The sequence below is a fragment of the Lichenostomus cassidix genome, chromosome 10, assembly GCF_008360975.1.
Source record: "Lichenostomus cassidix isolate B80296 chromosome 10, HeHo_3.0, whole genome shotgun sequence".
Lineage (NCBI taxonomy): Eukaryota > Metazoa > Chordata > Aves > Passeriformes > Meliphagidae > Lichenostomus > Lichenostomus cassidix.
The window spans coordinates 11,367,031-11,380,042 of NC_139491.1; the positions used below are offsets into that span (position 1 = coordinate 11,367,031).

Below are 13,012 nucleotides of genomic sequence, written 5' to 3' on the forward strand. Positions count from 1 at the left end.
AATCATAACACTTGAAAGTAGACTTCAGCTGTCAAAAAGTCTTTCTATCCAAATTTTCTTCACTACCCTAGGAATTCCTTGGCTTATATTTGAGTAACTGCTAATTGTGCAGCTTACTGTTTAGTAATATTTTATGTATTATTTTATTACTCAACAAAGCTTCTGAGTTTCTTTATTTCTGTCTTGAGGAATTTTTCAGCTAAAAGTCTTTTTAAAGCTACATCTCCTGAGAACTTAATCCAGGATGTAAAAGTAAAGTAAAATGTATTTTTCATAATATATCCAATGTCTAAATGCCACAATTATTGAATTTATCCTAAGTGATTTTTTTTATGATTACACTTACTTTATTTAGACTGGCTTTGATTCTAAATCAGTAGAAATTAGTACTGATAAGAGTGGTGTTAGTTTCTTCAGTTATAAAATACAGACATTTTAAAGATGCAATATTAATATCAGCTCTTTTAATTACCTGAATTTAGCACCTCCTCTTCCATCAGAAGAAATGGATAAACACCGCCGTCGGTTCAATATGAGAATGCTGGTGCCAGGCAGACCAGTAAAAGATAGCAATGTACCACCACCTGTACCTGCAGAAAGACCTTCTTACAAAGAAAAGTTTATTCCTCCAGAACTCAGCATGTGGGACTATTTTATGGCAAAGGTAATTTCAAATGGAAAATGCAACTTACAGGTCATAAAAGATTGTTTCTTCTGTTTAAGATTTAAAGGACAAAAATCAAGTGAAAATTTTGAGCATTCTTTGTAGCAGGATGCAGAATATTATCCTCACAATAAAACACAAAAAGCCTATACAAGTCTATTATTCACTTTGAAAAGACACCTCTTGTCAATAATAGTGATTAATGCTTTTCCCCTTGCTGATTATTTATATTTTAGGGAAATTGATTTATAGCTTAAATTGCTATACTTTAAACTCTATGAGAGTCATAAGTGAAGTAAGAGACTATTAAGAGATGAGAATATTGCTTTTATAGCAGACTTTTCCTTTGCATTGCAGCCCTTTCTCCCTTTATCAGACAGTGGTGTTATATACGATTCTGATGAAAGCATTCACAGTGATGAGGAAGAGGATGACGCTTTCCTCTCAGATGTGCAGATCCAGGAACACACAGATGCCAATTCTTACAGGTCAGCAGAAATTGCCACTATTTTAGAATAATTATGTCATATGCTTTCCTCTGCTTCCAAAAAAATAGGGGTCTTCTGCACCATCCAATATAAGTCAAACAATTTCAATCTTGTGGGTAGATTTATCTGTGGCAGTGGTATTACGGAAGTCATGAATTCTCATCACACTAACAGTTCCCCATTTCCTTGCCAAAAAAAGGCATTAGGAAGTTAAAGTTGTGTGGCTTGCAGTTTTTGGGGGAGGGGAAAACAAATGAGAAGCATCTTCATTTTTAAGACTCAGCATAAGGTACCACAATGCCAGCTTTAGAATAATGGTTTAGACTACTAATTCAAGCATTTAGTTTTTGAATGAGGTGCAGATTAAATAGAGCCCTTCTACAGTGTTTTTCTAACCTGTGTATTTGCTTAAAGAAGAAAAATACTCCATAGATAACTCTTAATGTCTTTTTTAACACTACTAAATCTATTCTTTTTATACAGCTGGGCTCTTCTCCATCTGACAATGGTAAAATTAGTTCTGCACAACATTAAGAACTTCTTTCCCATTGCTGGTCTGGAATTCACTGGTATGCTAAATTCTGCTTTACATTTTATTTTTCTGTATATGTGTCTTTCTGTCAGACTTTGCTTTTTAATTCTAACTTTAAAATTTATATAATTAAATATTTATTACAATCACTGACGTACATTTCCTTTCAAGATTTTTTTTGATGGCTGTTATTATAGAGTTTTTATACACACTGTAACTTAAATAATTTTTTTTCTCTAAGCCTTACTTTATTAATTTTTCTGTTTAGATCTGCCTGTAACATCTCCACTGGGCATTGCTGTAATAAAAAATTTAGAACACTGGGAGCAGATTCTTCAAGATAGAATGGACCAGTTTGAAGGCCCACCTCCCAACTACATCAATACTTACCCCAGTGACCTCAGTGTAGGGGCAGGACCAGCTATTCTGCGCAATAAAGCAATGATTGAACCTGAAAACACACCATTCAAGTAAGTCTTTGATCACAGAAATTCTGAAGAGTATTTCCTCCTCATGTTAAACAGCTAAAGGTTTTCTAGCTGTTAGGTTTTACAGAAACCGCTTTCCCACATCCCTTTGTTCATTCTTCTGCCACAGCCTTTACTTACTGTGCTGCACCTTTCACAGTTGCAAGAAAGGAAAAATGAGGAAAGAGCAGAGGTTGGAGGAATCAAGAGCAGTGGCTGCTGCTGGGAACAGCAGATTCAACCTGTTTTACTATTCCATCAGCAGCAGTTGTCTCTCGCCCTAGCTCAGCAATGAGTTATATAATACATGCAGATGTCTGGGGGAGGAGACAGACAGTTGTACTAAGGTCCTTTTCAGGCTAATCCTCCTGTGTTTAGACAGTGTCGTGCCTGGAGGTATCTGTAAATGCAGATAGGGAGCTGTGTTTTCAACTCAAAAATAGCTTGCTTTTCTCAGTACATTAAAATACAACTGAGTCAACAGTTGTGACTCAGTTGTGCCCTGGCAGCCAGGCGGGCCAACCCTGTCCTGGGGGCATCAGGCACAGCATCACCAGCCGGGCAAGGGAGGGGATTGTCCTGCTCTGCTCTGACCTGAAGCAGCCTCACCTCGAGTGCTGGGGGCAGCTCAGGCCACCACAACGTAATAATGATGTAAAGCTATTAGGGAGCATCCAAAGGAGAGCAGTGAGGATGGTGAAGGGCCTGGAGGTGAAGCTGTGTGAGGAGCAGCTGAGGGCACTGGGTCTGTTCAGCCTGGAGGAGAGGAGACTGAGGGGAGACCTCATTGCAGTTCCAGCTTCCTCATGAGGGGAAGAGGAGGGGCAGGCAGTGATCTCTGCTCTGTGTCACAGTGACAGGACCCAAGGGAATGGCCTGAAGTTGTGTTGGGAGAGGCTTAGGTTGGGCATTAAATAAAGGTTCTTCACCCAGAGGGTGGTTGGGCACTGGAAGAGCTCCCCAGGGCAGTGGGCACAGCTCCACCAGCCAAGTTCCAGCAGTGTTTGGTCAACACTCTCAGACACACAGTGGAATTCTCGGGGTGCCCTGTCCAATTGTGCAGGGCCTTGAGCTGGACTTCAATGACCTTGTGGGTCTCTTCCAACTCAGGGTATTCTGTGTTTCTTTCCTTCTTCTGTTTTATCCAGATCAAAGGATTACTCAGCTCTTCCAGCAAAACGGCTCTGGCATTTTCTTGTGAAGCAAGAACTTCTTCAGGAGACTTTCATAAGATATATATTCACAAAGAAAAGAAAGCAGAGTGAGGTAAACAAAGGATGTAACTTTTTTAAAAAAGAAAGCTCAATTATAACTGTTCCTCAGTCTCCTCAGTATTTAATTTTTCTTCCCATTTTTCACTGACATTTCAGTTTCTCTCATTTAACAGTGTTTGGATTTTTTTCAACAACTATCATGTTGTTGATTGGGATATCAACAGAACCAAATATTTTTAGACAAGATGTATCTCACCTTTCTGCATTTGAGCCCTGTCCTAATAAACAGAACATTTACAATAACAGTAATAAGTACAGAAATTTGAATATTCTTTTTTTTTTTGGTGTGTCATACTGAAAAAAAAATTAAGTGTGCTATTCATTTCTGTATATGTATATATGCATGAGTAATATATACATATAAAAGTAATATTATATAGTAATATATAATATGGGGCTTTACAAATTGTACCAGTTACAACTGCTGTGTTCTAACTGAAAACTTAAGCCAACACATAAATATCATGGGAAATAAGTATATTATTTAATATCTTTTAGAATTCCTGTAAGTATGGAGTTTGTGTGTGTATTACTCCATTTATTTGCTATATCATGCATTTTGTGTTCATCTAGGAAGCATTGCATTTTAAGTGAGTTTGTTTAGATTCCTGTCAGTTTCTGTGCCTTTTATGAAAAGTTAAAAATACATTTGTCATCATTTACTGACAGAGTGGCCTTTAAAATCTAGTTTGGAATGTTTCATTCTTTTTTTATATTTGTTTGTGCATGTGTTTTGTGTTTGTGACTGTGTGATGTTATGTAGTCTGTAGAAGATCGTGTGGAGCAGGTCAAACAAAACTGCGTAGCAGAAGATCACAAAAACAAGGTAGTATCCCTTCTCCCAAACCTCTAGCACATTCTTAAAAGTTCTGTGGAACTGGCTTTTCTTTTCTAATGTGACTAACAGAAGCTGTGTGTTCTGTGTAGTCTGTGTGACAGGCTTTTAATCAGTGAACTAACTTCGGATGTCCTGATAATTGGGATGAGCCAACACCTTGTAAATAGTGTTGCACACACAACTTCGTGTTTCTTGCACTCAAGTACCACTTTTGGCTTCTAGAACACCAAAGAGTATGAGAAGTCTAAAGTTTAGCTACCGAAACAATGCTAAGGCCACTGAACTTTTCTTGCATGAATTTTGTATAGATTTTTGCACTCTGAATGTACCACTGCAAAATGGATTTTCATGCTAATTGAAGTTTTTTATAAATGTTTTGTAGGTTGAAGCAGATCTTGGCTACCCTGGAGGAAAAGCAAAAATCATTCACAAAGAATCAGATATGATAATGGCATTTGCAGTTAACAAGGTAAGCCTCAAATAGTACAAGAAGTGTAATAAAAGATCTTAATTATAGTTAGTATAAATTTTGTATTTGTGCTGCATAGGCAAACAGCAATGAAATTGTTTTGGCATCTACACATGATGTTCAAGAACTTGATATTTCAGCTCTACTGGCTGCTCAGTCATTTATATGGATTGGGGAAGAATATGACAGAGAGTCTAAAAGGTAGGATTGTTTTTCTGTGCTTATGTTAATAAGACTGTTGATTTTCTGTGAAGCTGCATCTATAATACCTCTGTAAGCACAAATGGAGCATACAAAAAACCTTAATTACTCTTCTTCAGTGGGTTTCAGGTTGCTTTGCAAGTGAGGGAAGGGAATAGTTACTGTCTTTAGGCATGTCTGCAGTGCACAGTGAAGCACAACCTCATGTGGGGAATAAGCTAATAAAGGAAGTGCTACCTTGGACACCCTGCAGTTCCCTTGCTTCAGTGCAGTGTGCAGGGCATCTGATGCTGTTCCTGTCCCCTCCCTTAATGTTCTGAGAGCTGGGAATGCACTCCTCTGTACCAGCTCTCTGCACACACAGCTCAGGAACAGCCCAACAAGATTCTTCTCAAGGGAGCTTGTATTCTTATATTGGGATCATCTCTTGAGATTAAACATGGATAGATTTGGAGCATGTGGAAAGTTTGTACTCCATAAGTGCAAGAATTATCAATTTATAGTCTCATTATTGTCACTTCCTCTACCGACTGCCATTAGACTCTTGACCAATGAGCAAAGATCATTAGGAGCAAAGAAGCATTTGTTAAAAGCAGAACTGTTCTTTTCCAGTTCCGATGACGTTGACTTCCGTGGTTCTACCACAACACTGGCTCCTTCCACTGCCCCAGCCTTTGGAGTGAGTCAGATACAGCCATCTCCATCCATGCCCTGGTTAGGCACTGGGCAAACCAGCACTGGAGCTGGTGTGGTGAGTGTTTCTGTGTGTGCAGCTCAGGAGAGTGTGGCTTTTTTGTGTTATTTAGTAGAGACACCTAGTGTGCATAAGTCATCATTCTGTAAATCCAGTATTGGCATAAAAGCCCAACAGTGACTAAGACCTGGCCAAAAAGCAGGCCAAAACAAGCATTTTCTCATATACTGTGGCACAGAATTATTGTGATATAGAAAATAATGGGACAATCTGGGTGGTTTTCTTTCTTAAGGGAACTTTAATGTAGGACCATGCAAATAATGTTAGCTTGAAAGATTTTTTTTTTAACTAGGGGACACTCACCGTGTAATAGCATAAGCAAAATTAAAAAGTGTATGTTATATGTTTTTCAAAATGATTTTAATTTTTCTTTGTTTCATATAAAGCTGATTAAAAGAAATCTGAATAACGTCAAGAGAATGGCTTCACATCCAGTCCATCAGTACTGTAAGTGAATCACTAGTATGGAATTGATCATTTTCTACAAAATACTGTACTATTAATGATCACCTTTTGATCTTAGATCTTACAGGAGCACAGGATGGAAGTGTCAGGATGTTTGAATGGACAAGGCCCCAGCAGCTGGTGTGTTTCCGGCAGGCTGGGAATGCCAGAGTCACCAGGATGTATTTCAACGCCCAGGGAAATAAGGTGAGGACAACATGTAGGGGCTTTTGGGGTTGGGTTTTTTTATTTACAAGGAAACATTTGGTTGTGCTGTCACCTCTAAAACAGTTTTAACTGGTGACATGCAGAGCTGTTAGGATGCCCTAGAATGATGGTATCATACTGTGCATTTTGGCTGCACGTGGGAGCTTTGTAATGAACCCTGAGCCTTTATTTCCTTTCTCTTCTCTCAGCTTCACACTGCTGTCCCATATCCTATTTGCTGCATTTTCATGCTATTTGTTCTCCCTCTTCAGAAATCTGTGTTCCCATGTGGTGACCTTTTCAAATTAAACATTTAAAAAAACTGAGATTCTTTATTTTATAGACACACGCTTGTATCAAACATAGAATCATTAAGGCTGGAAAAGACACCCAAGATCATCAGGTCCAGCTGTCAATCAGTATAGGCACAGGTCTTCAAAAAGCACCTCACACTTGGCATTCTGGCCAAGATAAAATTTTCACAGAATGCATTACCTAGAAGAACCTGGAAGATATAGATGATTCAGCTGAGTTGAAGGCTGTGAGTGTACTCCACTACAGTGGAGAGCAGAAGGAGTACAAGATAGCCATGTGCTTTGGCCAGAAGTGACTCTGAGGGATATGAGATGCAGAAAAAAGAGTGGACAAAGGAAGAAAGTGGGAGGAATAACCACCTCTTCAGTTCTTCGTGTTTCCCATTCTATTATTTTAGCAGGTCTTGTCTGCATTTTCAGTGACAAAATATTTAACTTCATTATAGTTAAAAGCCACAAATAGTGAATTAAAGGAGTTTGGGCATGACTGTACATAGCTATAAAACAGCAAAGGTGAAATAGCTGGAAATATAAAGTATCTCTTAGAATATCTATTTTCAGGTGTCATAAAACATCATATAACCTTATTCTAAAAATGTTTTGATTATGTTTTGAGATATTGAAATCTTACCATTACATGGGAATGAATCTTAAGTCAGAAATTAAGATGTAATTATTGGTGTGTTTCACATGAAGGTCACTCAGACAGGACTCATGAAACAACTAAAAAGAGAAAATACAAAAAATAGTTCTAAGTATTTTGAAAATTATTTTGTAAAATACTTACAGGATATGCTGCATAGACTATACAATATTAATTGTTACTCATTTTAGTTAATAAATATAGCTCAGTCATTTTACCATTCATGATAGAATACAGTCTTTCCACAATTGTTCTTACCATGCTTTTATTGCATGCTGTCATGCCTCTTACTTTTTTAAGCATTTTCAAGTAGAGTCATGGAGTAATGATGCCTTTGTTAGCTTTGGCATCTAACATTAGGATTTGAAAGACAAAGTTCCAAGCTTTCTCCATTTCCAGAAAAGAACTGAGTGTGCAGGAGAGCATGAATCATTAAATAATCATTAAACAAACAGCACTGAGCTCACTTGGCTTCTAAACTAGTTTTTTTTTACTTGATGATCATTTTTATTGATACTCAATTTGCAGGCACAGGTTTGGTGGTTCAGGGGGGTTTTTTCTGAAGTCAGCAGTTTACTATCAGGAAATAAAGCATCCAGCAGCCACTGTATTATGCTAATAAATGCAGTTTGTTCCTTGCAGTGTGGTGTTGCTGATGGTGAAGGTTTTCTAAGCATTTGGCAAGTGAACCAAACCACCTCAAATCCTAAGCCCTACCTGGTAAGTAAACAGAATTTTTTTTTAATAATTATTATTGTAGAGGAAAACAAAGTCTTTGAAACTTGAGACAGGCCCAGAGCATGCAACTTTACTGAGACATATTTGATTTTGCTTGGCATACTTTATCAAAACAGCTGCAGAGTTTCAGTTTTACATCTTTGGAAAACTAACTGCATGATAACCATAAGCTAGAGTGTAATTATAAATACTACTTCAACATTACCCTTGTTTAAATTAAAAATCAGAGCCACAGCTATTGACTTTACAACCCCAAAACCTAGTAAAAATACACTCTTCAATACATTTTACTGCTTCTTAACAGTACACGAAGAGCATGCTTAATTTAAAATTCAGGGTGTTGTCATACACAATACCGTAGATTTGTTCTTTGTCCCTTATTGTAGTATCTTTGCATTTTATACTGGATTTTAATCCATCATTCCATTCTCAAATGGTCAGTTTTTAAGCTTTGTTTAAAAGACTCTTTGTATTTTGCTATCACTGCCATCAGACTGACAGTAGTTACTTTTGATGCAAACAACTGCTAAGATTGCATCTTTTCTGTTTTGTTTTTAATAGAGTTGGCAGTGCCACAGTAAAACCACAAGTGACTTTGCATTTATAACCTCTTCAAGTCTAGTTGCTACATCGGGACAGTCCAATGATAACAGGTGTGTTTAAAAAAGCAATGAAGAATTTCAAAACTGCCTATTCATCTCTCTTACCTTGCTAAGCTTTTGGGCATTAATGTGTGGCTGACATTTTAAGGCTCAGTGTTCTAAGTTTTGTTACAGCTTGAACTTGCCAGATGATTTCTTTGAACATTTCTTCAGTCTCTTGTTTCCTGAGTTTAGTTTGTGTGGGGAGTGGTCAATAGCTAACCAGTTTTTACAAGTTGTATTCCAAATGCAACTACTTTGACATGATGCTGTTGCTGGGGTGAGGAATAGGTTCAGAAAAGCAGGATAATTCTTTTTCTCTGAAAAGAACAACTTCTATAATTTTTTGACACAACCTATGGTTAATTCACATTTTAAAGGTAGAAGATATAGTTCTAGTAAGAAGCATAAATGAGCAAAGAAAAGAATTAAAACTCACAGTCTTTTGCTTATACTCTGTAATGACTAGAGAGTGTCAAGGGCTCCTTGTTCAGTTCTACCTTCTAGATGGACTTAAAATGTGAACACTTTTGGCGTCACCTAGCAATAAGCCATAATGACTTGGTTTTATCTCCCTCAGAAATGTGTGCCTCTGGGACACCTTGGTTTCATCTGGTAACAGTCTTATACATGGTAAGTACTGCAGTGAAAATTAAACCTCTGCTTCTTACTAAGGAAACCATTTGGGGCAAGGGCAGTACCTTAGACCTGTTCCCCAGGATAAGTTTGTTTCACACTAATACATGCACCAGATTGGTTCTGTATAGTCTCTAGCATGATATTAATCTGGTCTATGTAGAAAAGTGTGAAGAAGGAACATCACAGAATGGTTTGGGTTGGAAGGGACCTTAAAAATCATCTCTTTCCACTCCCCTTGCGATGGGCAGGAACACTTCACTAGACCAGGCTGCTCAAGGTCAGCTGTACTTTTTTTAAATCAGGAATTTAACTGAAATTCATATGGTGAATTTTATATTTTCTCAAATTTTAAATTCAGGTACGATCCTGTATTCGAAAGTAAATTGGACTACATATCATGCTTTCTTGTGCATTAGGTCTAGGTATCTCTTATGACAGCAAAAAGCTGTCAGCTGATAAGACATTACCCATATGAAGGAATGTGTCTGTAAAGTTAAAAAATATTCAGATAGCAATTTCTAGAAGAAATGCATTTTAAGATTGAGAGCTACTTACAGTTTCAAATCTATTAAATCCTGACATCCTTCTTCAGCCTTCACTTGTCATGACCACGGTGCCACAGTACTTCAGTATGCACCCAAGCATCAGCTGCTCATTTCTGGAGGTAGGAAGGGATATGTCTGCATCTTTGACATCAGGCAGAGGCAAATCCTTTTCACCTTCCAAGCCCACGAGTCAGCTGTCAAGGCCCTTGCACTGGATCCTTCCGAGGACTACTTTGTGACAGGCTCAGCTGAAGGCAACATGAAGGTAAGGGATGAGGAGCTGGGTTCTGTAGGATAGTGTTCAGCTGAAGTAGTGTATTATCACATGTAAACAGCCAGGTAAATGCAGTAGCAAATCAAAAACAAACCCCAAACCTACATCTGATGTACAGCCTGCTTGCTTTATATTTATAATGTAAACTGAAATATGCTGGTAGACTTCTAAAGCAAGTAGGTTTTGTCCTCCACTGAAGAAGATTAGTCTTTTTAAGGTTGTGAGACTAAATTCTAGTGGATAAAACAAAGTGAATGATTCTGGAATCTTACCTTCATTTTTCTCTTGAAAATGTTCTGGCTTTGCATTTGAACATTTCCTTCTAACACAGGGGGCGCTCAGCAACTTCAACATTGTGAAAAGTTTCTGTATCACCAAGTTCTATTTCTTTCTCCTGATGCTGTAGCCTGAGATGGCTACTGAGATGCCAGAGTCGCAAGAAACAAACACCAACATGAAAACAAACAAAAATAAAAACAAAAACAAAAAAAAACCAAAAAAAACCAAAACAAAAAAGCAGAAATGCAGTCCCCCTGTTTTAAGGGGCTTTTTACCTGAAATCTAAAGGAAGGAAATACAACATGGTAAGGAAAAGGCAAATACAGTTTCTTTCCTTTTAGCTGGAGGACTGTTTACAGGGACTTTCATGGCCTGGCCTTGATCAGACTCCTGCTCCTTAGGACACAACAGGCAGCTGTGTTTCCTACCACTCTGCATGCTTATTCATTGTGCAGCTTGCTCTCTGCAGCATTCCTCAGCAGGAAAGCATTTCCAGCTGCTGGAAAGGTGGCAATAGTCATCTTGGATGAAAACAGAACCTGTCCATTTCTGCAGCTTTCACTGGGGGAAGCTGGGAGGAGGACTCTGATCAGGCAGGGAAGCTTCACCCTGCCCAAGAACCTGCTGATCCACAGTAAGGCAGCCTTACACTGCATCAGGAGTCTCTCAACACTCTTGGACTTGTAGTAATTGTTTGCAATGAGGCAACAAAAAAATGTCCTTTATCTTTGCTGAATAGGGTTTAGAACAGCCAGGAATCTGAAACACTGGGGGGGCGGGGGAGGAATACAAATCCTCTAATATTCATTTCTGTTGTTATTTGTCATTCTTTTGATACAGGTGTGGAGACTGACTGGCTACAATTTAATTCATTCATTTAAAAACGAACATGCTAAGCAATCCCTTTTCAGAAATATTGGTGCTGGTGTCACCCAGATTGAGACTGTGCAAGGCAATCGGATCTTCTCCTGTGGAGCAGATGGCACACTGAAAATGAGGGTTCTTCCCAATGCTTTCAATGTACCTTCAGGCATTTTTGACATTCTGTAGCGTTCTGTGAGCTAATCCTGGTTTCTATAATGTCCCTTTAAGTAGCTAAAAGCACAGTGATATGCACTGTGGAAAGAAAACATTGTGTTTCCTTTCAAAGCAGTTACTGCAGCATTTAGTATTATGGGGAGAAAACCAACACTTTTACAACTGGTGTATTTTGAATATGCCCATACGTGTCCCTGAGGTGGAAATGCATGTACTGGATTGTAAAAGCAGGGAATTCAACCCAGTACTGTTGGTCATGGGGAGGTTATTGCTCAGTAACCCACAAGCTGCATTTACTAAGTGTTGTAAAGATTCTGACAGTTGTCAGTCACTTTAACAAGCACTGTGGCTCTACAGGTCAGTAAGCATTTCTGACGTGATTCTGATTACTTTTACTCCAGTTTTTCCCACTAAATGAAGCATGTGTACAACTTCTCATTGTAAAATAGTTTAGTTTTAATTAAGGGTACTCAGTGTATTTGATTTCTGCAGAAAGTGTAATGGATGCAAACGCCGTGGAACATGTGCAATCAAGGACGTACTGTGAGAGATGTATCATTTTATGCTGAGATTTTTTCCCAGTTAGTATTATTGCACAGTTGATACTGTAACTTGCACATCAACACATTTTTAAATGCGATGAGTTTTAATTTGCACACTACTTTCCTTTCTTTCTGAGCTATGTTTTCTATTGGACACCTGCCTTTACTTTAGGAATGTATTGTAAGCACTAAATGTTTGTAGTGAAGACATCCATCTTTCTAGTCAGCTTTTAGTTTTGAAAATCATTTGTCCGGAAAATACTTCATTAAATGAAGCTGTTAAGAGAATACCAATGGAACATATAATGCCAGATTTCAGATGAATGTCAGGCTTTATGTGGCCAGCTAGTAAATAGTGGATAAAACTGGTAATTAAACTATTACCAGAGTATATTGTATAAACTATGCAGAGTTCAATATTGTTTGCTTGTAATATAACTAGCTACTGTTGTCAGATGTATTTTTCTGTTGTAAACAAAAAACATGTTCTTCAAGGACTGGAATGGATGTCTGTGTATTTAAATGTTAACAAACTGTCTTATTCCTCCAATGAAAATTTTGATGTCTGTGCTGTATTGTAAGATATACTAGAATAAAAAGCACCTTTCTCCAAAGGTGATTTTAAATTGCAGCCTGTGAAGTAGGAGAAGTATGAAAAGAAGGAAGGGTAAATGTCACTGTTTAGTTTTCCCTTTGTAAGTTAAATAAATTACTTTTATTTCATGGAACAGCCCATTCTAGAACTCTTCCTTATATTTAAACAGATCTATCTGAATCTCCAGTAAATGGACTGGATACTTCCCGAGTTAGCTTTAACTTGAACTCAGACTGTGCTGAAATAAAAAATATTAGCTGTTTACATCACTTTCAGCTGTTCTAGAAAAGCACAAGGTCAACAGAATTAAGTTCCACAGCTGGAAGAAGCAGAGAAAAGAGGTAGAAATTCCTGGCCTTCCTTCTCCAAGAGGTTGATCCAAGTGCTTCAATAATGTTATGCAGAAGTTTACCAGGCTTTAAGATA

General features: G+C 37.9%; 1 protein-coding gene across 2 annotated transcripts in view; it reads left to right on the plus strand.

Moving 5' to 3' along the window:
• The window catches only part of DMXL2 (Dmx like 2), a 47,469-nt gene extending 34,750 nt beyond the window's left edge, over window positions 1-12,719 (plus strand). The window contains exons 29-44 of one of the 2 annotated variants that reach the window (XM_085070623.1): window positions 483-664; window positions 1,022-1,152; window positions 1,636-1,721; window positions 1,953-2,154; window positions 3,300-3,417; window positions 4,189-4,251; window positions 4,646-4,732; window positions 4,812-4,933; window positions 5,546-5,684; window positions 6,074-6,134; window positions 6,211-6,338; window positions 7,938-8,015; window positions 8,595-8,686; window positions 9,255-9,307; window positions 9,906-10,123; window positions 11,252-12,719. In XM_085070623.1, coding sequence (XP_084926749.1) covers window positions 483-664; window positions 1,022-1,152; window positions 1,636-1,721; window positions 1,953-2,154; window positions 3,300-3,417; window positions 4,189-4,251; window positions 4,646-4,732; window positions 4,812-4,933; window positions 5,546-5,684; window positions 6,074-6,134; window positions 6,211-6,338; window positions 7,938-8,015; window positions 8,595-8,686; window positions 9,255-9,307; window positions 9,906-10,123; window positions 11,252-11,461 — 1,970 coding nt within the window. In that variant the 3' untranslated portion in view covers window positions 11,462-12,719. The remainder of the gene's footprint in view (window positions 1-482; window positions 665-1,021; window positions 1,153-1,635; window positions 1,722-1,952; window positions 2,155-3,299; window positions 3,418-4,188; window positions 4,252-4,645; window positions 4,733-4,811; window positions 4,934-5,545; window positions 5,685-6,073; window positions 6,135-6,210; window positions 6,339-7,937; window positions 8,016-8,594; window positions 8,687-9,254; window positions 9,308-9,905; window positions 10,124-11,251) is intronic. The other variant, XM_085070624.1, reaches the window with a different exon arrangement.
• Window positions 12,720-13,012: the final 293 nt, after the last annotated feature.